We start from the raw sequence: 27,177 nt of genomic DNA, 5'->3' as shown, positions 1-27,177 counted from the left end.
CGCTTTCTTTAGTAAGGAACCAAGAAAACTTCCCAACCCTTCTCCCTGCATACCGTAAATATATCGGTCCATATCTGAAGACCCACCTTGCTGTACAAACACAGCATGGTATGGTCTACTTTTCAGATAGCTAGAGTTAAATTCCTCCATTTTAATTTTCTCTTCTCTCAATTGCTTTCCTTATATAGTGTAGAAGGACGTACACTCAGAGTTAGAATTGTCTTGAAACTAGGATTGAAATTCAAGAATTTACCATTAATATCTCTTATCTCGATCAAGATGTTTGAGAATTCCTTTACATTTATCGAAACAAAATATGGATGAGCTTGATGAAAAAAATTCCATCCTGGATTTGTTTTTATAGGAATCACAGAAGAAATTCTAGATAATTTTCCATTAATGTAAGAGTTTTCGATAATGTTAATGTAGATAAATGCAGGTAGTGATTCCCCTTCAAACGAGGTATTCTGAAGAGTGTATGTGCTATACAAATCAGTTTCAACACCTACAAGCCCCCATGGTGAATCTTTTCTGTTCGTTATAATAAGATTATCCAAACTTAACTGTACAATTTGTCTGTGCTTATCAAGTGATACAGTGAAAGGTTTGTATTTCTTTGGTTTTATTACACTAGATATCTCTTCTTCTATTGCAAGACATATAGCATGAATTGAATGGTAAAACCCTGGTGGTATTGTAACTGTCTTCAATTCAATATCAAGTTCACCATATGTTATCAGTGTGTGCACTTCCATGGGTGTAAACATATTGGTCACGTTAACTGTATTGTAAAAGTGAATCTTGTTGTTATCATCACTAATATTGAACACTTGACCATGAAAAATCGATGTAACTGCAATTTCGGCTTCTTTTTTTATTTTAACGGGGTTAACCCGAGTTACAAATTTCGATTGATTGCCTTCATAACCACCAACAACAATGATATTGTGAATGTTATCCATTTTGCTAAAGCAATTGAAACTCCTCCTTTTATAGTTAAAATGTTATTCCAAAATCTCTAAGATGACAGAAAATAGGTTCGTAATGTGTTTTAAAATCACCATTACAACAATCATTGACAAAATCATCATATTTGATATTAATCGGTTTATATCTAATCAAAATCAGTCCATCTTTGGATCGTTGTACATCTGCTTTTGAAAGTTTAATTAATAGCTCATTATAGTTAAAATCCGGGAAGATTCCTTTTGGTAGTTCAATAGTTTTGATTTGTTCCGAGATCCCCTCTGATGGTAAAAGCATATGCATATCTTTACAGTGAGAGGGTGATATAATATATCGAGACATGTTAGAAAATTGATTGTAGTATTCCTCCAAGTATTGGTAAAACTGTGCTTAATATAGTAGCTAATGCTCCGCCACGTTGTGCAACTAGTTTCTGTTTCATACCCGCTCCTTTTAAACCACTTGTCGATCGAATTAAACGTCTATGCTTCTTCAAAGTTTGATGTTGTTTGTTATCTAGATCCAGTTTTTTATTTGCTAAAAGATTGAACACGATTCCAAGAACTTTGAAAAGTTCTGGAGGTGAATTTTTCAAGATGATTTTACGGTATTCATATTACTAGCAGCTAACTTCTCCAGTATGTATCGATGTTTATTCAACATATCTGCCTGCTTTAGAGATAAATGCTTGGTAACCATTCCCAAAAATCTGTTATTACAGTTAGCTCCTGTGGTAGACTTGGTGCAAGACTAAGTAGAATGAATCCTCTTTCCTGTTTTGATGTTCTTTTAAAGGCGTTAGTGACACGCTTCAAATCATCACCACAAAACATTTGTCTTGCCAATGTGTTAATTTGTCTAAAATGACGTTGACTATTAAAGAGAACAAAATAGTGACTGTTAGAACTCATGAGTCTAAACAAGGGACATTTTGGGAATAGGTTTTGTGTTATGTAGAATGTAGATATTGATTTGTGATGTGACCCTAAAATGAAACATTCTGCCATTTCCTTGTTATCACTAAGAATTAAATCATCAACAACCAACATACTAGGTTCAGAAGTATCTATTTTATCAAAATTAAGTCCTTTGATAAATGTTATCGGCACATTTTCTTCATCATTCCAAGTTTTCATAAAACTCTGCTCTATTTTGTACATGTAAAAGATCCGTTTAGGCCAGGGGTGTACTAGTTTTTGTCTGATAACTTCCAATATGAATTGAGTCTTTCCAGCTCTTGTTGGTCCAAATATTATGCAGTTGTGGGAGGCTAGAAACTTAATCGGCATCACAAACTGAAGAGATCGAATTGAGGTACCCAAGTGTTTGCTTCGTCTGGATAACCTTGCCACTTGACAAGATATTCGGTCTGACCTCGTCTCGTACGCTTATCTAAAACTTTTTCAATTTGATAAATGCTGTTAGATTTATCCACCAATTGTATTTCACTAGTGTAAAATGAACCCTTAATCTCTTTACCTTTATAGTCCTTCAACTCATATGTGATAGGATAAGTGTCTTTGATTTGACTTATTGTAAACACTTCGTGACTCCATAATTGTTCATAACCCTTCTGAAATGTTCTTTTTTGCCTTGTTATCCTTACCGTATCCCCCACTTTGAAGTGCTTTTTCATAAACTTACTTTTCTTTATCACTTTAGGGAATAAAATTTTTCGAACTAATGCTTCATTTGCAGATGTTACTTCATTGGGAGTGTGCTTTATGGATCTATGTTTACTCTCATTGTATCCGTTTAATAGATCTTGTAGAACATCGATCCAACGGTGAGTACCCTTAGACGTAAAATACTTAAACATTCGCGTTTTTAATGTTCTATTGAACCGCTCAACTATTGCCCCTTTTTTATCACTATAAACACTGTAGTGTTTTATACGTAAATCTTTTAATAAACGCAAAAATTTCTTGTTGTAAAACTCTGTTCCTTGATCAAACTGCATTTTTTGTGGAGTGTTCTGACGTAAGAACGGTTCCATAACAGCTACAACAGAATTTGCTGTCTTATTTTTCATTTTAAGAGCCCATGCTTTTTTGCTAAATGTATCGATTATAGTAACAATCCACTTGTAACCATCGTTGTGTTGATGTAAACTCGAGAGGTCAACTAAATCACACTGATACAAGTATCCAATTCCCTTGGTCCAAATTCTGCGATATAAACCAGGTTTCTTATCGGGTTTGTGTAGTGTGTAGCTGTCAATTGTTCTTAAACTTTTTGTTACAGTTCTAGGACTTACTAAATGGCCTTTATTTCTAAGCTGTTTGTAGAAGCGATTCTTTCCAGTAAAGGACCCTGGAAAGGTAGGGTCTTCATACAAGTCTTTCAAATTCATTTCTGTTTTACATGATATATTTCTTGTCTATAAATACCCAGAGTTCACTGTAATTTTAAAAATGAGTTTACAATGTGATAAGTGTGGGAAATCTTACCCAACAAACGCTACATTGTATCAACACAAAAGCCTTGCTCATCCAGAACCGAAACTCATGTTGGTTAACCACTCACATGGTTCATCATCTTCGAGTAAACGATCTAGAGGATATAACACATCTCACCCAGATGCTAAAAAACGTGATTTAGCACCAGTAACTAAACATAATCATCCTAAAGAGAAACCTAGAGACTATGAAATCAAAACTTATCCTACTCCACAAACATACGATGGACAAGCTGACGATAATCTGAAAATTGTCGATAGTTTTGATGATGATGGACAAGGAGATAAAGGACTTCAGGTAGTTGACAGCTATGACAATGATGGACAATCTGATGATGGTCTAACAGTGGTTGATAGTATTGATAGTATTGACTACAAGAAATTGTATGAAGAGTGTTTAGCTTCTAAAAAGCAATTTGAAAACATATGTCAAAAGAAGATCACAGATTTAAAAAAGAAGCACGAAGAAAGAATAGATTCTCTAAAAGAGAATTATAGAGATAAATTGCGTGACTTTGGTAATGAAATGAAGGCTGAATACGATGAAAGAGTTGGTAAGATACGAGAGTCGCATGTCAAAGCTACTAAAGATTTGAATGATGCACATGAAAAGGCAATGGATGATTTCGAACGAGAATGCAAAAGAAAAATAAAACTTCTCTCAGAACAACTTCAAGCTGTGAAAGATGATGACGAAGATTTGAGTAGTCTCACAAAAGCGATATTTAATTGCACAACAATGGAGGAAATTTTTCAAATTCAAAAATTAATCAATAACCATCAGATTGATGAATTAATTCAAAATCATTTACCGACACTGCAGAATCTACTACTTAGCTTGTCATTTGGTATTCTACCAATTTGTCAACCACAGCGAGATCAGGTAACAAATGAACAACGACGTGTGGTGGAGCAGCTACAAACGGCCTCACCATCAAATGCAAAAAATATTCTTAGAAATAAGCGGGGTGATGTTATTAACCTCTTCACAATTATCAAGGACTCTATCAAGTTAGCCAGAGATACATATAACAGATACAATGCTTCTAATTAGGCTATATAAAGCATGTGTCACAAACTATATTGAAAACCAGGAAAAATGAATCTCCAAGTAGTTTTCCATTTCATCTCAACCCTTACTTTTGTATTCAAGTTTCCTGTTAACTTAAACGGCCAGCAAGATTATTTTTACTTTGAGGGTGTAAATCAAAGTGCTCATTTGTTTAGGTCACAGAAAATCGTAAATCTATATTTGAACCAGGGAGAAAACTTGACTGTTTTTGAGGCGGCAATAAATCAATCAACATTCACATTTTCCTGGATTGGATTTGAAATTGATGGAAAGTCTATGAATTTAACAAAATCAGTTGGAGACACTTCCAAAATGAACTACAACAGCCTGCTTTTCCTGTCACCTATTATAGATGAGATTGAAGAATGTACTACAAATTGTTCTGCCCAAATTGCACAATACAATAATATAAACTATTGGTATATTGTTTTGATAGTGCTAGCTATAGGTATTCCCTTGAATCTAAAAGAGGAGGCTATAAAATCATGGGTAAAAATCCTTCAAGCTTCTAATGGAGTGAAATTTTCTAAAGTTCCTAGATCTATTAGCACTGATGTCTAACTTTTTTTCTATATTGAGGGAAGCTTAAGACTTAATGAGATATATGAGTCAGTTCTTAACTGTTGATGTCCTAGATCATAGAGTGTAGTACGATAAAAAAAATTGCACTAAACTTTCTCTAGTAGATATCTATAAAAGCTACTATCTAAGATAGTAATTTCCATCAACATGGTTGTTTGTCCGGTTTGTAGAATTAATCAAGACCAAGCATGCCTTCACGATGAAAATACCATACGTTTAATGTGTATTTGGTTAAGACATCATCCTGAGAATCTTGCAGAGTTTTATTTCTGTGTTTACAAGTATTTTGACCGAAATATTAACCCAAGCGTGAAAAATTTTGTTGAAAAGTTTAACCTCTATAAATGAGTTCATTTCCATTAAAACATTCTTGAATTCGTTTGAAATGACATTTTACGATAATGTTGACTGGGTTGGCTTCCTCACAGAAAATGTGATAAGAAAATGCGTTTCATGGACATTAGCAGATTGTCCTGGTTGTCAAGATGGAATGAAAAATGATATTCTCCACCAACACCATCAGCTATCACTATTGGATAGAGTTCAGAACCATTTTGAAAAAGCCAGAGGCGAAGTTTTAGGTTCCTTGCCAACATTGTACAAAATTTTTGCGCCAAGCTTGCCTCATAGTTCCGACCTTAAAAAAGATGCTGTCATTTACTGTAATCTTGGAAAAACTTTTCTATTAACAAGCTCTCCTCAAGCATTGTACTTTGGGAGATACATCAACAGTTTAAACGACAGTTGCATTTCTGAGGCTATGGTTAAAGTAAAGAAAGCAAAGCTATAAAGAGGGAGGTGAAATGTTCTCACTTCATTTCTTGTTTTGCGAATTACAGAACGTTTCAAATCATGAATGTCTACATCACTACAGACGGATATACTTTACCGAGCGGTTTTATCGTCAAAGAAATCTGCTGTATGTTTATCAACAATGAATTCAACCACTACCTTGTGAAACCCCCTATGAATCGAGATCTAAATGATGTTGATAAAAGAACCATACGGTATGCCACCAAGAACCTCAACAACCTGTCCTATCATGATGGCTGGTTTCCCTACGAGAAGATGAACGAAATATTTTGGAGATTTCAAGAATATCATGTGTATACCTACAACGATCTTACCTTGAAATTTATTCAAAACATTCTACCAACAACTATAGTTACAAATGTACAGGAATTAGGATTTCAGATGCCAGATGTGTTGCCAGATGCAAACTGTTTTAGGTCACACAATGCCAGATATTGTGCCAAGGCAAAATGTATTGCTATAAAAAATTTTATTGAATCTTAATTTTCTTGGGTGTTTTTAGATTTAGTTGGATATTTTAGATTTAGTTGATTGTTTTAGATTTAGTTATTATCATTTACGTTTTAATTTTATAAACGAATAATATGCGACTTTTATTTTGTATAACCTAAACATAAATAAGATACAAACAAATAAAAAGTCAATCAACATATCCATTATACCCGTATGGAATTGTGTCAATTCCATTACCTAAAACAACCCTCTTAATATCTACAAAACTTAGAGCTATTCTCTCTGATTGTCTCATAAAAATTCTATGATTTTTTGATACTAGGGTGTTCTGAGTAATGTTCTTAAACGTGGAATGTGCGATTGTTTCTACAAAATCGACATGCTTCAGTCTCTTTTGCATATTTCTCTTCACCCCCGCGGCTCCCATTTTCTGTTCTTCATCTGTAACTATAGAGTAGCATTTGGCTCTACACCCAGCAAACTGATGGGTTTCGCAACCTGCCATTTCGTCCTTGAATCTGAAAATGTGAAAGAGTTAAATTCGACTGCCTTCAACCCTAATTTATCATACATTGATTTTTAATTTGATTTAGTGACTGATAATACCTGCCCGGGGTGAGTTTATTCTGAATGGAATAGAGACAATGATTCACAGGGTAGTTTGAGAAGTCCATGAAAGTTGAGGATATTCTCGAAAATTTTTCAGTCAAATCGCCTTCTTGTATGTGGTATAGAAAACTGTCCGTGTCACTGTAGCACAACTGAAATTTGTTAATTTTAAATAGAGAAAAATAAGAACATCTAGAATAATGGTCTGTTGTTGTTCTGTTAAGCTAGAATTTGAGTAGAACTAACCTCAATTTTCCCTGGAAACAGAGGTCGCATAACTTTATAATGAAATTGATACATGTGGAGTTTTGCAAGTTCCAAAATCACCTGGAAAAATGAGCAGAGTTACAAATGAGCTTGTCTATAAATTTGTTTTGGAAAACATGAGTAAATTACGTATAATTGAGAGAGCGATCACAGTTAAAATACAGTTTAAACAACCTTACCATGCCTGCATAAAGAGGTTTGTTTAACGTTATCTCAAGGTTGTTTGACTCAAAAATGACGAGATTTTTGGATACAACGACAGCAGACTTCAGTTCAACTCTTTGAGAGAGGCGTTTGACTTGCTTTTCAGTTGTTGCCAAGTCAAACTTTCGATATTTTCTAACGTTCTCACAGGTCTTGCCAAAGACACTGAAATTATCGATTTAGCAACAAAATTTTAAAGATTCGCGTTTTTCTGAAATTAGTAAAAATAACCTGTTTGATTCTGTCAATAATCACCTGTTTATCAGAAGTTTAAAGAAGTCCTTCTCAAACTTGTTTTGGGCTTCAATCCTCTTCATAGTATTTGTTTTTATATATTCAGCCATCCAAGAAGATTGGTAAAATGTCACAGCTCGATGTATCTTTTTGAGAACAAGTCCTTGCTGTGTGTAAAACAGCAAGTTCTTGACATGTGTGACATAATTCGTTTTAGGTAAGACAGTTTGCGTGAGTCTGGTCTGGGTTGAATATGATATGTTGAAATCATCAAAAAACTGCCTCGTCTCCTCACTCAGCATATCCTTTGTTATAGATAACCTCTCCGGAGCCAAGGGATAATCTCTGTGACTCGAATGAAGTGAGTCAGGGTATTCTAAGTCAACCTGTAAAAATTTAGAATAAATGTAATGAAGTCAGAAACATTACACTATATAGTCTTGAAATAATTAAGTAAACTCTTAGCTAACCTCCAAAATCATCCCTGTATCACCATTAACATCGATCTTTGTGACATCCAGAGAGGATATCTCTTGCTCAGTCAACCATTTAAAATCTTTGTGGGGCAGCTTCATTTGCATGCAATACCTGCAGAGGAAAATAATGATATTGAAAGCATGGTGCATGGTTGAAAGCATGGTGCAGACCTAAACTAACCATCCTTATCTACCCCGATCCAGTTTACAAACCTTGTAACAGAGACCAGATAAGGCTAAACAGAATGTAGTTAATATGATTTACACTTAATTGAGTTACACTTGCCAGTTAATTTATTTTAAAACTTACCCGTACAGGTTATTACAATCTGTGTAGAAAATCGATGACTGAGGCATTTGATCGTTATATCTTTGTAGACCTCTGTTGTTAGCTGTGGCTAGACGTTTGAAAACTGTGCTGCAACCTCCTCTCATTCCTGAAAAATCCTTAATCAATATTCAAGTGAGTTCAAAAGGTTTCTGTATTTTTATTAATGAAAAACATGAAGAAATAATCTACTCCCTACATTAGGAAACTAACCTTTTTCAAAGAATTCATACATGTTCACATCTGTCAACAATTCTAACTCAACATTCGTTAGATGCAACATAGCGTCAAACGAGTAGCTTGGTGAACTTATGTAATACGCTGGATCTATAGCAAACATTTCAAGACCCAACCGTCTGTAGTCCTCAAAGACAGATGCTAGTATCAAAACATCCACTCTGAAGCATGAATTTAGATTAGGCAGGAAAATATCATTCAACTCGTAAGCTTATCAAAATTCTAGAAGGAGGGAATTCAAGGTTACATATCAAACTCATGCGATTTCTTGAGTATAATCGCAAAAGGGTTACATGATAGGCTATCAAAATAAGAGCATTAAAATGTAATTAATGTTTCACCTCAAGTACAAATCGTGAAGTTCCCCTAAAGTAGTTATATTGAAGATTTTGCAAATTCTTAAGAGTGTGTCATAATCTTCGTCAGACAAATCTTCATCGGTGAGTTTGTTGAAAAACGCTGGTTTACCGGGAATTGGCTCCTCGAATCTGTCAAACCCGTCTATATAGTCGTAGGGGTAGATTAACTTTTGCAACACACATCGAAATTGATCATCGAGGGGGAATTCGTTTCGCATTAGATTAAACCCATCCAAGCCCCTCTGTCGCAAGCTTTTGCAGAGATTATCTAGACTGCCAACGAGGTGACTCATTGAATCATGGACTATGAATCTTTGGGTCTTAATCTGGGTATATTGTTAGTATTCTCACTGAGCTGCGAGGGCCACATCGCTGCAGTGTTTCTATTTCTATTATGGATTGTATTTGTATTTATATTCATTTATTTATTTATTAAGATGACTAACCATCTATCTCCATAGGAGTGGTGGGGCTGTTTTTACACTACAATTACTGCCTATCATTGCACCGTCTAACCAGTAAAACATGGTAAACAGTGAAGATGAAAAAGAAAGTAATCCACCACCTGATACAGCAACATCATCAAATGTTCAAGGAGCAGTACTGCAACCAGAGCCAATACAAGTGCAGTACCAACAGCCAGCAGCCCGCCTTACAGCCCCACCGCAATGGAAAGCATCTATGAGTTATGAGGAATGGAGACTACAAGTTGAGATGTGGGACAAATTATGTGCAGTCAGAAAAGTAGACCCCGCAGAGCAAGGGTATGCCTTGTTCAACCTAGTATCTCAACACACTGATCATAATATCGTATCAAAGCTCAACTCAGCAGTAAAAAACAAAGACATCGATGTTCTTGACGGGGAAGGAGTACAAAACATCATGAAGCTATTAGATAGAACATACAGGAAAGATGATACCAGTAAGATGATGAAATCCTGGTCGGATTTTATCAATCTTAGGAGAAAGGACAGTCAAGATATGTCAAGCTTTCTCAATAACTTTGATCAAGCCAACACCAACTTGAAAATTAGCAAGATAACTCTTCCTGGAACTGTGTTAGCATTACACATGCTAGAAAGATCCGGTTTATCAGCAAATGACAAAAAGCTGGTAATGACTGGAGTTGAGTTAGTTAAAACAGAGTCTGTTGTTGAAGATATGATGAATTCAATCAAGAAATACTTTGGTGAAGGAATCCATGAGATTGAAAAGAGACCACAATGTGATACGCCCATCAAAGAAGAGCCAGTATTCAATGGTGAGAGACTTTTTTCTGAATCGTCAGAATCTACACGTTCATCATCAGATCCTGATAACATGTCTGAAGAAGAGGAAGCCTACTACACCAATTGGAGAAATAGAGGAAAGGCTTGGAGAAGAACAGATAATAACAGATCATACAACAATCACATCTCAAGATTTAATCGTGACAAAAGGGATAATGGCAAAGGAGAATACAAGCCAAAGAGATATTCAGATAATGATCGAAGAAGAGATAACTCTAGAAGTTTCAAAAAAGAGTACTCTAAGACATATAAGACAGCTGACGACTCTAGGGCAACTCAGAAGTTTAACCCCCGGTTGAGATGTAATAGATGCGAATCAGTAATGCATTTGATTAAAGATTGTCCTCATTCAGATAGATCAGAAAATGTTAATGAATGTAGAGAGATTTCAGAGATGGAGACAGCAGAATGCCATCAGGTAGCACTTTTAGACTCTGCTTGCTCGAAGAATGTAGTTGGCGAAGAATGGATTCGTGAGTACATAGATAACCTGACAGAAGAGGACAAAGCACTCCTGAAAGTGTCAGACGCCCGTTCAAAATACAGTTTTGGAGGTAGTGACCCTATTGCTGCCGCAGATGCGGTGAGAGTACCTTGTATAATTGCCGGAAAGAAGACATTCCTTTGGGCTGATATAGTGCAAAGGAATATTCCATTTCTGATCTCCAAAGAAGAGATGGCAAAGCGAGGGTTTAAATTAGACCTTGGTACAAGTACGATTGAAGTAGATGGAGATGTGATCCCTGTTATAACAACCGAGTCAGGTCTGATTGGCATATCTCTATGGGATTATAATGAAGTTGCTATAGAAGAGCAATGTAATCTAGTCAATCTAGATGACACAGTCAGCAGTATTACCAAACTTCATAAGCAGCTGGGTCATTGTTCAGCAGAGAATCTGAAAAAGATTACCAAAAATGCAAACGTACAAGGTGAAAATGTGAACAAGGTGATTGATCAAGTGCTAAAAGAATGTGATGCCTGTGCGAGATATAAAAGAACACCCTCCACACCAGTCGTTGGATTACCTATGGCAACGAAGTTCAATGAGGTAGTAGCTCTTGATTTGAAATAATTTACTGGAATCAATGGTTATGTGATTTACATTGTTGATATGTTCTCAAGATTCTGCAAAGCTAGGGTGATTTCCAACAAAAAGCCAGAGACAGTAATAAAAGCCTTTACTATGGAATGGATTGCAGCAGGTATGGGACCTCCAGGAAAAATATTAGTGGACAATGGAGGAGAATTCGCAAACAATGAACTTAATGATCTCAGTGAACAACTCAACTTTGAAATTTGTGTTACCAGTGCCTACTCACCTTGGTCAAATGGCTTATGTGAAAGAAACCATGCTGTGGTTGACAAATCAGTGCTTAAAATGATGTATGACGGGTTTCCATTGAAGATAGCACTTGCATGGTCAATCAATGCCAAGAACACACTGTACAATGTCAGTGGATTTTCTCCAGTGCAGATAGTGACAGGTCAGAATCCAAACTTTCCTGGGGTATCTTACAACTTGCTACCTGCTAATGAAGGAGCAGATGAATCATTATCAAGCGACATTCAAAGGAATCTTAATGCAATGTATCTAAGCAGAAAAGCATATCTAGAGGCAGAGAATTCAGAAAGAGTTAAAAGAGCTTTGAAAAGACCCTTACGAGATATCAACCAAGACTTTATGATTGGTGATGTTGTATTCTACAAAAGACCTAATATTGAACGCTGGAAAGGACCTGCCAAGATAGTCGGCAAGGAAGGAAAGACTCTTATACTGAGGCATGGAGGACTGCTTATCAAAGCAGCAAGCTGTAGAATTGTGAAACGAGAATATATAGTGAGTGACGAGCACAACCAAAACAATGATGATATCTTGGAAACAGAGAATAGCCAACATGATGAAGCAGTCAATCTTAACGATGATCAGTTTGATGAAGCTGCTGAAAACATAGAAGAAATGCCTATTCAATTTCAAGTGCCAGTGGAAACAGAGGAAATACCAACAGGGCAAGAAATTATGAGCTCCTCTCCAATACTTGAAATAGACTCTAAGATAATTTCCAATGAACAAAAACAACAACTCAAGATTAAGTATTTGGAAACTAGACTTCAGAAAAACGATGTTTCGGTCGGAGATACGGTGAAACTTGTTAAAGAAGGAAAAGAAAATGAATGGGAGACATGTACCGTGACTCAAAAAGGAAAACGGCTTGGCAGAAAAGATCACTGGGTGAAACTTATGACAACCCAAGGTGAAGAAAAGCTGATAGATTGTACAAAGACGGCTATGTACAAAGCTGATGCTGCTATTGATGCAGAACCTGGAGACGATCACGAAGAATGTAATGTTGTGACAATTCCCACTTCCAGACACAATGAAGATGTGGTTATTAAGGCTAAAGTTATTGAATTGACTAACTGGAAGCAGAGAGAAGTATATGATGAAGTCAAGGATTGTGATCAGAATGTCATTACAACAACTTGGGTAATAACAGAAAAACCCAGCACTGAACTTGGAGTTAAAGCCCGGTTAGTAGTCCGTGGATTTCAAGAGCAAAATCAGTCGATTGAAGTGGAGTCACCTACAGTATTCAAAAACACTCTCAAGGTTGTACTTGCTATAGCTGCAAACCAGCAGTGGCAACTAACAACGATTGATATCAAAGCTGCCTTTCTGCAAGGAAATAAAATTGAAAGAAATGTTTATGTCATACCACCCAAGGAAGCTCATGTAGAAAAAGGTTATTTGTGGAGATTGAGAAAGACAGTGTATGGTTTAAATGATGCGGCAAGAGCTTGGTTTATCAGTGTGAAGGGACTTCTTATCAACCTTGGTTGTACTCAATCAGTGTTAGATCCTGCTTTGTTCATATGGAGAACTAGTACTGGATTCGAAGGAATACTTGTGCTTCACGTTGATGATTTCTTAGTAGCTGGTACAAAGTCATTCTTTGATAGAGTTGTAAAAGAACTGACATCAAACTTTGAAGCTGGTAAAATATGCAAATCAAAGTTCAATTACATTGGTCTATCAGTTGAGCAGACAGAAGACGGTATCCTAGTGAACCAACATGAATATATCCGAGATCTAGCAGATGTCATCAATGATAAAGAACATGAGATATATCATCTGTCGACTGACAGGAAGCTTAGAACAATATGTGGTCAGTTGAACTGGGTAGCTGCTCAATCACGCCCAGATTTGTCATTCATGACGTATGATTTAAATGTAACAAAGAGTGTAGATCCAGTAGAAGCTGTTAAGAAGGCCAATAAAGCATTCAGACGGATGAAAGAGCTCAACGGTTGTTACAACACAAAGTTCTCAAAGTTAGGAGACATTTCTACACTCAAGATTGTGATCTACTCTGATGCATCATCTATGAACCTCGGTGACAAGGTGTCCACAGGAAAAGGTCATCTAATAGTCCTAATGAATGAGGAAGGAAAGATATCACCGTTATCATGGGGAAGTCATAAATGTAAACGAGTTGTAAGCAGCACTTTGAGCGCAGAGACTTTGGCATTCAAAGATACATTAGATCATGGAGTGTATGTCTCTCATCTGATAAGTGAGATCTACTTCGATCAATTTGATAAGTCAATGGTTCCAGTAATAGGCTTTACAGACAATCAATCATTAGATAAAGCTTTGCGATCAAGTAAACATGTTGAAGAAAAGAGGTTGAACGTTGATCTGGCTACCATTAGACAAATGCAGCAGAAAGATGAGATTGAAGTAAAATGGGAAGAGGGAGCTAAACAGCTTGCGGATCCCTTTACTAAAATAACCAGTAACAGTGATAAACTTTTAGTGATGCTAAATAAAGGAGAAATTGTTTCAATTTAATTGGTATTTAATGGTTTTTTAATTAGTGGTAGGTTTTGATGCCAATGAAACAGTGTGCATTTGTTTTTTTTTAATTGTTTATAATTTGTTTATAATTACGAGTGACGATGACTTTAATGTATAATTAACCTTTAACAAAAAAAAAAAAAAAAAAAAAAAAAAAAAAAAAAACAACAACAATCCGAAGTCCCGGTGACACTTTGTCAAGAACAGCTTATTAAAAGAAAAAGATAGTGTGGCTCTCCTCTTGGCTAGTACCTACTCTCACCTTGCTCTCAACGTGACAGACTACTTACTTTCTCCTGCTATCTATGGCCGTTGTGAGAACGGGATACAGACTATGATTAGTACAGTGTAAGAAATTGAAAGGACTGAAAGAATTGAAATGAACAGTATTATTATGATTTTTGAAAAAGGAAGGAAGAAAGAATTGAGAATGTGATGATAGTTTTTGGAAAAGTGATGATGATAGTTTTTGGAAAAGTTTTAATCTGTTTTAGAAATTGGGGTAAGATGTTAGTATTCTCACTGAGCTGCGAGGGCCACATCGCTGCAGTGTTTCTATTTCTATTATGGATTGTATTTGTATTTATATTCATTTATTTATTTATTAAGATGACTAACCATCTATCTCCATAGGAGTGGTGGGGCTGTTTTTACACTACAATTACTGCCTATCATTGCACCGTCTAACCAGTAAAACATATATTTCTCAGCAGTATTGGCAATAACCTCTATGGTACCCGTTCTCTTGTCATCAGCTAAAGCTGTTAGAATGAAATGATTGTCGTAACCCTTCCCATTGTGAAAGTAGACAAACAACCTCTTTTGTTGACAAGCCTTCAAATTACATTGAGAATGAGCGGCACCACGAAATGAACCTGAATAAGATGTCACATTAGTGATAATCAATTATAGATTTATATTTCAATTGTAAACGTTTGTATTAATCAATAGTATAAGTTAACTTATCAACCTGAAATATGACAGTGATCGCGAACAACAGGATTGTTCAAATCGCTCCAAATTAAGCTTTGTTTACAGATTGAGCAGTTGGTTGCTGTTTGAAATTGCACCATGTTATCGTCTGTGAACTCCATCGGTTTCACCTCGTTGAGTATATCCTCTATGTCGTAACACTCATTTATCAAACAGTCTACAAACTTTGCGGCTGCATCTTCACCTCTATATAACTTCAATGGTCTACAAAGAACATCATGAGGTGACACAATCATGTATGCGAACCCTGTTGGTTTTTGTTCAGCGATGTTTGAGCTTTTTGAACCGGTGCTCTCGTTCATGCTGATCTGATAGGCTTCAAAATCGGCATACATGACCACAGGACAGGGAAATTTGTATTGAAAGTTTTTGAATTTCAATACAGGGTCTTCAGGCATGAAGACAGCGGGTTCTCCTGTCTCACAGAACGTTGCATGCTTTTCAAAAAAACGTTTGGATGTGAACCTTCTAAAACATCTTTCACATGTCAACATTCTTTTCTCGTATTTCGTGACCAATCTCAAAAATGTTGATAGGGATTTGATCAGAACATAATGTGTTTTATTTCTTTCTGTCAAACTGATCAGATGTACTATCCTCTTAAACTTGAAGTTCGTCGTGTAAATAGGGAAAATGTGTGTTCTTAGCTCGCTCTCACTGTAACCAAAAACATTGACGGATATACCTGAAAATCGTAGTTGATATAAGAATAAAGATAAATTTAAAAATATTATGAATGTGTAATTAGGAAAGTTGCTTTATTATATGGATAAAGGGACTTACAGGTTTGTTTCTCAAACAGGGGGATGTCCTCCAACCGTTTTGGTGCGTTGATTCCTGTGGGTACAAGTATCATTTTCTATTCTTCACTAAGCTCTAGATATTCACTAGATTATTACAGTCACGTGATGGTTGCATATGTTATGATTGTTAATAATTGATATATAGTATATACCTGTCGTGATTAGTTTCTTGACATAACGCTTATAGAATCCAGGTCGTGTTGGGTTTCTATCAGGTCTTTTCAAAGCAGCCACAATACAATAAAGGAATGATTGGTCATCTTTATTCCGTATGTTCAACAGACATCTTCTCTTTTTCAACAGTTTGGGAGTTGGCAAGTAAGTCGACATTCTAGAATTTAAGAGAGTTTATATAATGTTATATAGAGTGTTATATATAACATGGATAATTATGTTCTTAAATCACGTCATAATTCAAACTTAAATGCAATATGTCTTCTATCTACATTTTTAATTTCAATCACTCTTGTTATTGATTTTTGGTTTTAAACTATTGAAAGTTCTCAAAGTTAATTGAAATTAGTAAGATATAAAACAACAATTTTCAACATTATAGTGGTCCCTATATAGACCCCTAATCAATCACTCAATCAATCATCCTGATACAGGGTTGTACTTTATGACGAGCACTGTAACCATTTGCCATCGTCTCCATATCCAACCGCTACCTGTTGAGATTATTTGTAATAATCTTTGTATCTGCAATTGTAACATAACTCAACTTGGTTTGATTAGGGTCAAGGTAGTTGGAGGTTAATGAAATAAAAATTAGAAAACTTTACCAACCCATTCCTTGAAAAGACTCGTATGAATCCAAGATTTTGTTTCGAACTTCATTGATCATCTCATCCTTGTTTGATGATCTCAGACACACAGTTGCTCGTGTCTTGAAACCAAATGTCTGCTCTTCACCGTTTATATGTTTCTGTAAATGAAATATATCAACTTCTATTTATCTATATTTTTTTCCTTGTTAAACCACTCCTTTTGGATTTGAAAATTTCCTTATCACTATTTTAACAGATTGTTAGTAGCAAATCAAATACCTGAAATACCCCGTCCAAAGTGACATGGAACTTGAAACAGTTCCGTCGTTGCATGAAGCGCTCTATTATCATGTCAACACCCCCCAAGAGCACCTCCAACCCTTCTTCAGGGGTTCCGTTGAACTGTGTTTCAGGGGCTCTAACCTTAAATTCAATGACAGAGTCATTCAAGGCTCGTGTTACATTAAAAGTCAGTTCGCTCATGCTAATAGTTTTGTGATAAGAGGTCTGTTTTTAAGCCTTTATATAGTACTAAGTATTTTATAACCGATCCGCCGTATTTAGTAACCTCTGCATTGGAAAATAAAAATATAAGTCAAAAAGTAGGGTAAAATAAAATGCAGAGAACGGGGTCACCTCGTGAAGGATGTGGCTATTCACCACCTACGGACGGTCTTTTTTCTGTGAAAACTGGTTCATATTACAGAACCTTGATGCAAATTCACCCCCTGCAGCTGATCAAAGTTTTAAATGATAAGAATATTTAAAAAATAAAGTAACGACCAGCCGAGGAAGGCAAATTTTCCCCAAAATAAAAAAGAAAAAAAAGTATGGTTAATCATTTTAAAAACAGATAGCAAGAAAAGATAGTAGCAAAATGTGTAATAAGATAATATTTTAAATTAAAATAGAATAACAAGTAAATTCAAACAGTAGTATAACTAGAAAAAAAAAAAAGTAAACGAAGAGAGTGCTCTCCTATTATATTAAATATAGTGGGAATTCCCACCTAATTTAATCCTTTTATTTTTCAGTACTAGTGGTTTCATTATTATAATTATCAGTGATGATAATAACATTGAAGCAGTATGAATTGCAAACAGTCATTTTTCAATTTTTGGAATTAGAGAGAATACTCTCTTATTTTGTTATAGTTAGCGGGGATCCCCGCCTTGCTGGAACCCTTTGCTTACAAGCGATCTTACCATTATCTCACACAAACAATGCCCAGCCGTATCATGAGATAGTCAGATTTGTAGCCTTAAACTACAATCCGGTCCACATCCATTGGGGGCATTGGAAACACAAACTCGATAGAGCGGATGGGACCGTCTGCTTGTAAATTGCAATAAGATGATGATTGACTGTTTGCTCTTCATAGCTTCGTATCATTCTTCATTTTATTCATATCTTTATAATTTTTCATTCTTCACTTTCTACTTTTAATAGTATTTCTCACTTTAATTTGTATACAGTTTACATTTATTATAAATGTATTATTATCTTTATTATCTTTCAGATTCTTATTTTTATATCTGTATTAAATATAATTCGACTCATACCGCACAGCGTGATAGGCAAGCTACCAGTGTTTTAGCAGAGCTTTCTCGTAACTTTCAGATTCTTATTTTTATATCTTTATTAAATATAATTCGACTCATACCGCACAGCGTGATAGTCAAGCTACCAGTGATTTAGCAGAGCTTTCTCATAACTTTCAGATTCTTATTTTTATATCTGTATTAAATATAATTCGACTCATACCACACAGCGTGATAGGCAAGCTACCAGTGATTTAGCAGAGCTTTCTCATAACTTTCAGATTCTTATTTTTATATCTGTATTAAATATAATTCGACTCATACTGCACAGCGTGATAATCAAGCTATCAGTGATTTAGCAGAGCTTTCTCGTAACTTTCAGATTCTTATTTTTATATCTGTATTAAATATAATTCGACTCATACCGCACAGCGTGATAGTCAAGCTATCAGTGATTTAGCAGAGCTTTCTCGTAACTTTCAGATTCTTTATTTTTATATCTTTATTAAAACATAATTCGACTCATACTGCACAGTGTGATAGTCAGACTACCAGTGATTTAGCAGAGCTTTCGAATATCTTTCAGATTCTTTATTTTTATATCTTTATTAAAATATAATTTGACTCATACTGCACAGCGTGATAGTCAGACTACCAGTGATTTAGCAGAGCTTTCTCATAACTTTCAGATTCTTATTTTTATATCTGTATTAAATATAATTCGACTCATACCACACAGCGTGATAGGCAAGCTACCAGTGATTTAGCAGAGCTTTCTCATAACTTTCAGATTCTTATTTTTATATCTGTATTAAATATAATTCGACTCATACTGCACAGCGTGATAGTCAGACTACCAGTGATTTAGCAGAGCTTTCTCGTAACTTTCAGATTCTTTATTTTTATATCTTTATTAAAATATAATTCAACTCATACTGCACAGCGTGATAGTCAAGCTATCAGTGATTTAGCAGAGCTTTCTCGTAACTTTCAGATTCTTATTTTTATATCTTTATTAAAATGTAATTCGACTCATACCACACAGCGTGATAGTCAGACTACCAGTGATTTAGCAGAGCTTTCTCGTAACTTTCAGATTCTTTATTTTTATATCTTTATTAAAATGTAATTCGACTCATACCGCACAGCGTGATAATCAAGCTATCAGTGATTTAGCAGAGCTTTCTCGTAACTTTCAGATTCTTATTTTTATATCTGTATTAAATATAATTCGACTCATACCGCACAGCGTGATAGTCAAGCTATCAGTGATTTAGCAGAGCTTTCTCGTAACTTTCAGATTCTTTATTTTTATATCTTTATTAAAATGTAATTCGACTCATACCGCACAGCGTGATAATCAAGCTATCAGTGATTTAGCAGAGCTTTCTCGTAACTTTCAGATTCTTATTTTTATATCTGTATTAAATATAATTCGACTCATACCGCACAGCGTGATAGTCAAGCTATCAGTGATTTAGCAGAGCTTTCTCGTAACTTTCAGATTCTTTATTTTTATATCTTTATTAAAATATAATTCGACTCATACTGCACAGTGTGATAGTCAAGCTACCAGTGATTTAGCAGAGCTTTCTCATAACTTTCAGATTCTTATTTTTATATCTGTATTAAATATAATTCGACTCATACCACACAGCGTGATAGGCAAGCTACCAGTGATTTAGCAGAGCTTTCTCATAACTTTCAGATTCTTATTTTTATATCTGTATTAAATATAATTCGACTCATACTGCACAGCGTGATAATCAAGCTATCAGTGATTTAGCAGAGCTTTCTCGTAACTTTCAGATTCTTATTTTTATATCTGTATTAAATATAATTCGCCTCATACCGCACAGCGTGATAGTCAAGCTATCAGTGATTTAGCAGAGCTTTCTCGTAACTTTCAGATTCTTTATTTTTATATCTTTATTAAAATATAATTCGACTCATACTGCACAGTGTGATAGTCAGACTACCAGTGATTTAGCAGAGCTTTCGAATATCTTTCAGATTCTTTATTTTTATATCTTTATTAAAATATAATTCGACTCATACTGCACAGCGTGATAGTCAGACTACCAGTGATTTAGCAGAGCTTTCTCATAACTTTCAGATTCTTATTTTTATATCTGTATTAAATATAATTCGACTCATACCACACAGCGTGATAGGCAAGCTACCAGTGATTTAGCAGACCTTTCTCATAACTTTCAGATTCTTATTTTTATATCTGTATTAAATATAATTCGACTCATACTGCACAGCGTGATAGGCAAGCTACCAGTGATTTAGCAGAGCTTTCTCATAACTTTCAGATTCTTATTTTTATATCTGTATTAAATATAATTCGACTCATACTGCACAGCGTGATAATCAAGCTATCAGTGATTTAGCAGAGCTTTCTCGTAACTTTCAGATTCTTATTTTTATATCTGTATTAAATATAATTCGACTCATACCGCACAGCGTGATAGTCAAGCTATCAGTGATTTAGCAGAGCTTTCGAATATCTTTCAGATTCTTTATTTTTATATCTTTATTAAAATATAATTCGACTCATACTGCACAGCGTGATAGTCAGACTACCAGTGATTTAGCAGAGCTTTCGAATATCTTTCAGATTCTTTATTTTTATATCTTTATTAAAATATAATTCGACTCATACTGCACAGCGTGATAGTCAGACTACCAGTGATTTAGCAGAGCTTTCGAATATCTTTCAGATTCTTTATTTTTATATCTTTATTAAAATATAATTCGACTCATACTGCACAGCGTGATAGTCAAGCTACCAGTGATTTAGCAGAGCTTTCTCATAACTTTCAGATTCTTATTTTTATATCTGTATTAAAATATAATTCGACTCATACTGCACAGCGTGATAGTCAAGCTACCAGTGATTTAGCAGAGCTTTCTCATAACTTTCAGATTCTTATTTTTATATCTGTATTAAATATACTTTATAAATGTATTATTTTTATTTCAAGTACATTAACCCATGTTGTAACTAGAAGGGGAAAGAAACATTATAGAATTGGTATCACGATAGTTAATTATTTGAATTATAGCATAAATATCTTTATCACTTAATTATTATCATTAGCAGCTTGAAGTAGAATTTCTTGTTTCATTGAAATTTCTTGTTTCATTGAATATTAGATAAGTAAAACAAGAATTTGATAAAGTATAAGTAAATAAATAATAATAATAGTAATTTAAACTTTTATATTATAGTCCGGCAGGGGGCAGGTCCGGTAGGGGCAGGTCCGGCAGGTCCGGCAGTGGCAGGTCTGGCAGGGGCAGGTCCGACAGGGTCAGGTCCGGGACAGGTCCGGCAGGTCCGGCAGTGGCAGGTCTGGCAGGGGCAGGTCCGGCAGGGGCAGGTCCGGCGGCAGGTCCGGTGGCAGGTCCGGCAGGGGCAGGTCCGGCAGGTCCGGCAGGTCCGGCAGGGGCAGGTCTAGCTTGTTTCCTGCGGTTAATATTGATCAGTCCTAATAGGACGAAACACTGTGTCTATGGATATATATATATATATTTAATTTTTTTTTAAATAACTCTATCTCATTAATCAGCTAATATTACTAAACAGAGCTGTTAGGATTTTAAATTACTTACATCTAATAAGGCTGCCCAATCTATGAAGTCTGCAGGTGGGGGGAGCTGCTTCCCCCTAGATTTCACCTACAAATTGAATGTGTTATTAACAATAATATCGTTGTTTTATCCTCAACGGAATATTCATTCCAAACGATTGAGTTGTGTTTGATAAGACTTATTGACCAGGATCTTTGATAATCACAGGAATGAATAGGGCTTTGATCCTCAGTGACTAACAGATCAATGGAATATTCATTTGAATTTACATGGTGATGTATGCTTATCAAAACTTGTAGATTTAAAGTTAGAAATACATATCTTAGATTCTAGGAAAATAATCTCACTTTTTTGGGACTGGCTGCGCTGGTGGTTGGTCCTGTGTCCTCATCTGCATCTGAAATGAAAATTTTTCATATTAGATGAACCAATTCCAAAATTTAAATCATTTCTAATTATTCTTAAACATTAAACTATAGAGTGAGCTAGCTCGTAGGTATAATTTTATACACTGATCAAATTTCTATTTGTATAGCATTCGATTACAATGTTTTGAAATTTTAATAAAAACTAAATATGTATCATTTCTAAGAAGGTCTTCCAAATCTAAAATGGAGGGGTTTTGTTTTTACCTGGGTCTCTTGTAGTGACGGTAGGTCGTTTAGCTATCTGGAAAATTTTCAAATTGACATACGATGTAACTTAACAAATTAAAATCACTGTGTAATACAGCAATGACATGTGAAGATTTTTGAATTTACACGGTGGTGCATGCACAAATTATATGTTCAAAAGTATAAACTGTAGAAATATATTGATTTCTTTAAAATAGACTCACTCTTTTACGGTGTTTTGCAGCTGGGGTTGACTGTTGTACTGTTGGTGTAATGACGCTCAACCCAACAACATTCGTGTAAGATTTGCCGTTTACAGTCTTCTCGAGAGTCTTTATATTTATCTTACTATTTATCTGTTTGATATTATTTTCTATTACACAAAAATAAATTGCAAATTGAAAATTTGTGTCACAAAAATTTCATATGGTGAATTTGTCATTAATAGTAATTTTACGAGCAGATGTCAGATTTTCAATCTCCTACTTTACACTATAACTGTTTTGAACTGAAATATTTTTTAAAAACCGTTAAAATTTGATCCTTTTGTATGGCAAACTACAAACCTTCAACTCATCGGGGACGATCGAGGACCAGACAAGATAGTCCGTCTCCTTATCTTTTGTTTTTACGACGATCTTTACCCTTCCTTTACATGAACTCCCAATGAAGGTCAGTATACCTTCAACAATCATAGCTGAGTAAGATTTTAATGTGAAAAAATTAATAAAAAGCAGATAGTTTAAAACATTAATAACCAGGTCATCTAAGGAAACATTAAATCAATATAAGAAACATGAAAATAACTCAATATTAGTTAGGGCTGACTGTTTTCTCTATTATAGATTCTTGAAATTTTTACAAGTATCGGAAAATGCTAGTGTTGAAAATGCTCGAAATTTTTACATATAAAAAGCTTAAAACAATTAATACTAGCTCAGGGTGTTGGTATGTATCGGTAGGTGGGAGATGAACAAAAAATGAATTAATTGTGAGCGTCCCTTCTTAATATAATCTGTTGGAACAAAGGTTGGATTTGATTAAAGTAACACTTACCGCGCTCAAGGAATTTTTACAACGGCAGGTGTACTGACACCTCGCTCCAAATCCTACGTTAAAGTAACAAAAAAAATAGCACAGAAAAAAAGATCGAGCCATCGTGTGAATAGAACGGCAGGTGAACTGACACCTCGCTCTAAATCCTCGGAAATAAAAACGAATTGTAACGTTAAGTAAGAAAAATAAAATATAGCTTTCTGACCACTTTTATCTCGAAGGTTTTGGACTAAACAATGGAATATCTTGACAAAGTTAAACATCTGGAGCCAGTGATCCTGTTCCACAAAGTTTCATTGTAAATTTCAGCCATGATTTATTTCAAAATTAACTGGATCTGGACGAGTCATTTTAGGATCTATCAAATAATCGTTACGACCATTTTGACCGCAAAAATTAACTGGATCTGGACGAGTCATTTTAGGATCTATCAAATAATCGTTACGGCCATTTTGATCGCAAAAATTAACTGGATCTGGACGAGTCATTTTAGGATCTATCAAATAATCGTTACGACCATTTTGACCGCAAAAATTAACTGGATCTTGACGAGTCATTTTAGGATCTATCAAATAATCGTTACGGCCATTTTGACCGCCATTTTATCCTACAGTCTACACCTTTTCAACATGTTCAATTTGCATGAATCTCAAAACTGGGAGTCAAGTACACAAAGTGTCATTGCAAAAAAGGATTGCCGAATAATCCCTAAAAGCTTAAATTTTTACAAGTGTCGAAAATCCGTGAAATTTTTACAAGTGTCGAAAATCCGTGAAATTTTTACAAGTGTCGAAAATCCGTGAAATTTTTACAAGTGTTGAAATTGCTCGAAATTTTTACAAGTGTCGAAAATCCGTGAAATTTTTACAAGTGTCGGAAAATGTGTGCAATAGCAAAATGTGTGCTACAGGGGGTAAATATCTCTTACTGCGCAAAAATCATGAAAAAGTTAGAGACTTGTTACTGGCTGTTTGGTGCACAGACAGTAAGGGTCGATGTGATATGTCAAAATGTAGTTTGGGCAAATGTATAGTGGATATAGATAAGGAATTGCACTCTGGAAGATTTACTCTCAGAGGAAATAATCCTGAGGTCATCTCAACACCGCAACTTGTTAAGGACTTTTTAGGAGTTGAAAACTTGAGCAAAGAACAATTTGATGTGTTGAATTCAGCTGAGAACTTTTTATTTATAAATGGACCCGCTGGTGCTGGTAAAACTGTTATCTTAATAGCAAAAATCTTGCAACTAGCAAAGTCAAGTGAGCTCAACAAAGTTGTCTTATTTATTCCAATGAAGGAAGAAAATGGTAACACGACGACCAAAGCTGTAGAAAAGTATCTACTCTAGTAGCAGAGCATAGTTGAGTGTGCACTTCGATGTACACGATTTCTGACAACACAGGGTTGTTTGTTAGGTCATTCTAAACCAAAATCGTTTAGGTGGATAATTTGTTTCGCTAGAGACAACCCTACAGGGCAAATTTTCTAAATTACCCTCAGTCGCGTATACAGGATTTTCGTATTTCGGCTCCTGAAGGTCATAAAGACTTCATTTTTAGCTTAAAATTACCGCAATGGCCACATTTATATACAACTTATTAATCAATATATGGTATAAAATTGTTTGTTTCCGAGATATCTGCAAAAAACTAATTTTAAGCTCAGGCGTAGGCACAAATTTCATCAAATTTGTATCTCAGCTTCTGAAGGTCTTAGAGACTCAAACTTTAGCTTAAAATGACTGAAATGCACATGTTTATATTGACACTATAAAGGTCATAAAGGCCCAAAATGCTTACTTCTGGAAAAAATCCAGAAAAACCGATTTTCACTGGGGCAATGAAAAAAATCTACTCTAGAAGCTAATTGAAATCGAGTATGCAGTTTGGTGTCGACAACTTTTCTAGAAACCAGGTCCTTTGTAAGGTCATTCTGGATCAGAATTGATAAGGTACGCAATTTCTATCAGTAGTTCCAACCCTAGGGGGGAAATTTCTAAATTGCCCTCAGGTGCAAATATATAACTTTTGTATCTCGGCTTCTGAACGTTGTAGGGGCCTCTCTTTTAAGCTTTTAGCTCAAACTAACTGCAAAGGCCACATTTACATACAAGCTATAAAGCAACATAGGGTTTATAGTGCTTAGTTTTGGAGATATTCATTAAAAACTGTTTTAACTTTCGTGCATCCTAAAATAGTAACATCAAACATGTACTTAATTTTGGTATCCGGGCTAAAAAAGTCTTACAGACACTTTACTTGCAGCACAGCAAAAGTTCAGCATGAACACATTCAGATAATATTTGTGAAGCAACACAATTTAGTTTCAGAAGCCCCCTTCAGCTATCTTGTCTTATCCCCAAATTTATACATCTGACGATCTCTCTTGTTGCTTCTATCTCGTTAAAGCCAAGGCTCGAACGGGACCGCTTTTTTTGCCGGGACTGGGACTGGGAAAAAGTGCCGGGACCGGGATTAAGACCGGGACCGGGATTAAGACCGGGACCGGGATTAGGGATCGGGATTAAGCCCGGATCCCAGTCTTAACATAAGTTGGGCTCTCTCCAGTACTGTTTGGCTATTATGGCTAATCAACTCCAATCCAACCTCATGTAGTAGAATCTACTTCTAGTTTCCTTCAATTCTGCTATCCCCACTCTAGCTCCTTGTAGCAATCTCTGAATGCTACTTCCTGATCTATCTAGCTTCCACCAACATCCAATAATTGTTGTTATGCTACTATTAGCACCTGCAAATTCTAGCCCTATTCAGCAACCTCAGACTTACTCTTACTCTGTTCAGCTATCACGGATCACCAGAACCTGCAAATTCTAGCACTAATTCCAGCAACCTCAGACTACTTTCTGCTCTATCCAGCTAACACTAGCAAACGGTACCCACAAATTTTAGTTTCTTCTAGCTACTTCGGGCTACATCCATCCTTATTCAGTTGGTTGAGCACTCTCAAATTCTATCTGTTTTTATCTAATTTAGGCTACCTCCAGGCTCCAGCTAAAATTTGAGGGTGCTTGTGCTATCTGGATATAGCATAAGGTAGTCTAAGTGTGCTGGATAGGGCTAGAATTTGCAGGTGCTAGTGGTAGCTGAACAACAGTTAGTGGGTGTTGGTGGAAGCTAGATAGAGCAGAAAGTAGCATTCAGAATTTGCTAGAAATAGCAGGTTTCCTCTTCCTCAATGAGCTGGAAATTGTTGAATGCAGCTGCGTCAGCCGGAAAGAGTCAGAATAAATTGTTGCTGGTGGTGCTATAAAAGGCAAGAAGTAGCTTAAGTTAAGTTTGCTAGAAAGAGCAGAAGTTGGAGGGGCCAGGCGGCCTTGCAGTAGTAGCTAAATAGATGTAGCCGAAGTACGTGAAAAGAGCTGGAATTGGTGGTTTCTGCCCACTGATGGTACCTGTATAGAGCAGGAGGTAGCATTCAGAGGTTGCTAGAAAGAGCTACAATTATAACGTGTTGGTGGTAGCTGGGTAGAATAGGCATGGCATAGAGGTAGCAGAATTAAAGGAAACTAGAAGTATATTCTACTTCATGAGGTGGGATTGAAGTTGATTAGCCATAATAGTCAAACAGTACTGGAGAG

At 35.6% G+C, this 27,177-nt stretch overlaps 4 protein-coding genes and 1 long non-coding RNA gene across 5 annotated transcripts in view; 2 read left to right on the top strand and 3 right to left on the bottom strand.

Moving 5' to 3' along the window:
• Nucleotides 1–27,177, top strand: part of LOC134815976 (uncharacterized) — a 578,562-nt gene that overhangs the window by 509,184 nt on the left and 42,201 nt on the right. The gene's annotated exons all lie outside the window — the stretch shown is intronic.
• LOC134816150 (Fanconi anemia group I protein homolog) overlaps nucleotides 1–27,177 on the top strand; it is a 145,188-nt gene that overhangs the window by 91,550 nt on the left and 26,461 nt on the right. The window lies entirely within an intron of this gene.
• On the bottom strand, nucleotides 6,222–9,381 carry LOC134815675 (uncharacterized). The gene is made up of 9 exons (XM_063824236.1): nucleotides 9,041–9,381; nucleotides 8,676–8,860; nucleotides 8,445–8,571; nucleotides 8,129–8,246; nucleotides 7,680–8,044; nucleotides 7,400–7,589; nucleotides 7,200–7,280; nucleotides 6,951–7,105; nucleotides 6,222–6,862 (listed from the first exon to the last, which is right to left on the bottom strand). Exons 1-9 carry the CDS (start codon nucleotides 9,349–9,351, stop codon nucleotides 6,532–6,534), a joined length of 1,863 nt encoding a protein of 620 aa, XP_063680306.1. The 5' UTR covers nucleotides 9,352–9,381; the 3' UTR covers nucleotides 6,222–6,531.
• Nucleotides 14,726–17,468, bottom strand: LOC134814693 (uncharacterized). Its single transcript, XM_063822872.1, has 6 exons — nucleotides 17,049–17,468; nucleotides 16,155–16,927; nucleotides 15,983–16,036; nucleotides 15,177–15,884; nucleotides 14,895–15,081; nucleotides 14,726–14,750 (listed from the first exon to the last, which is right to left on the bottom strand). The coding sequence occupies exons 2-6, from the start codon at nucleotides 16,330–16,332 to the stop codon at nucleotides 14,726–14,728; spliced, it is 1,152 nt and encodes a 383-aa protein (XP_063678942.1). The 5' UTR covers nucleotides 16,333–16,927; nucleotides 17,049–17,468.
• On the bottom strand, nucleotides 22,540–23,214 carry LOC134814903 (uncharacterized). Its single transcript, XR_010160201.1, has 3 exons — nucleotides 23,088–23,214; nucleotides 22,746–22,877; nucleotides 22,540–22,576 (listed from the first exon to the last, which is right to left on the bottom strand). It is a non-coding gene; the product is annotated as an uncharacterized LOC134814903 (long non-coding RNA).

The sequence above is a fragment of the Bolinopsis microptera genome, chromosome 5, assembly GCF_026151205.1.
Source record: "Bolinopsis microptera isolate Bmic1 chromosome 5, MBARI_Bmic_1.0, whole genome shotgun sequence".
NCBI classification, from domain to species: Eukaryota; Metazoa; Ctenophora; class Tentaculata; order Lobata; family Bolinopsidae; genus Bolinopsis; species Bolinopsis microptera.
This window is presented reverse-complemented; position numbering and strand designations above follow the sequence as displayed.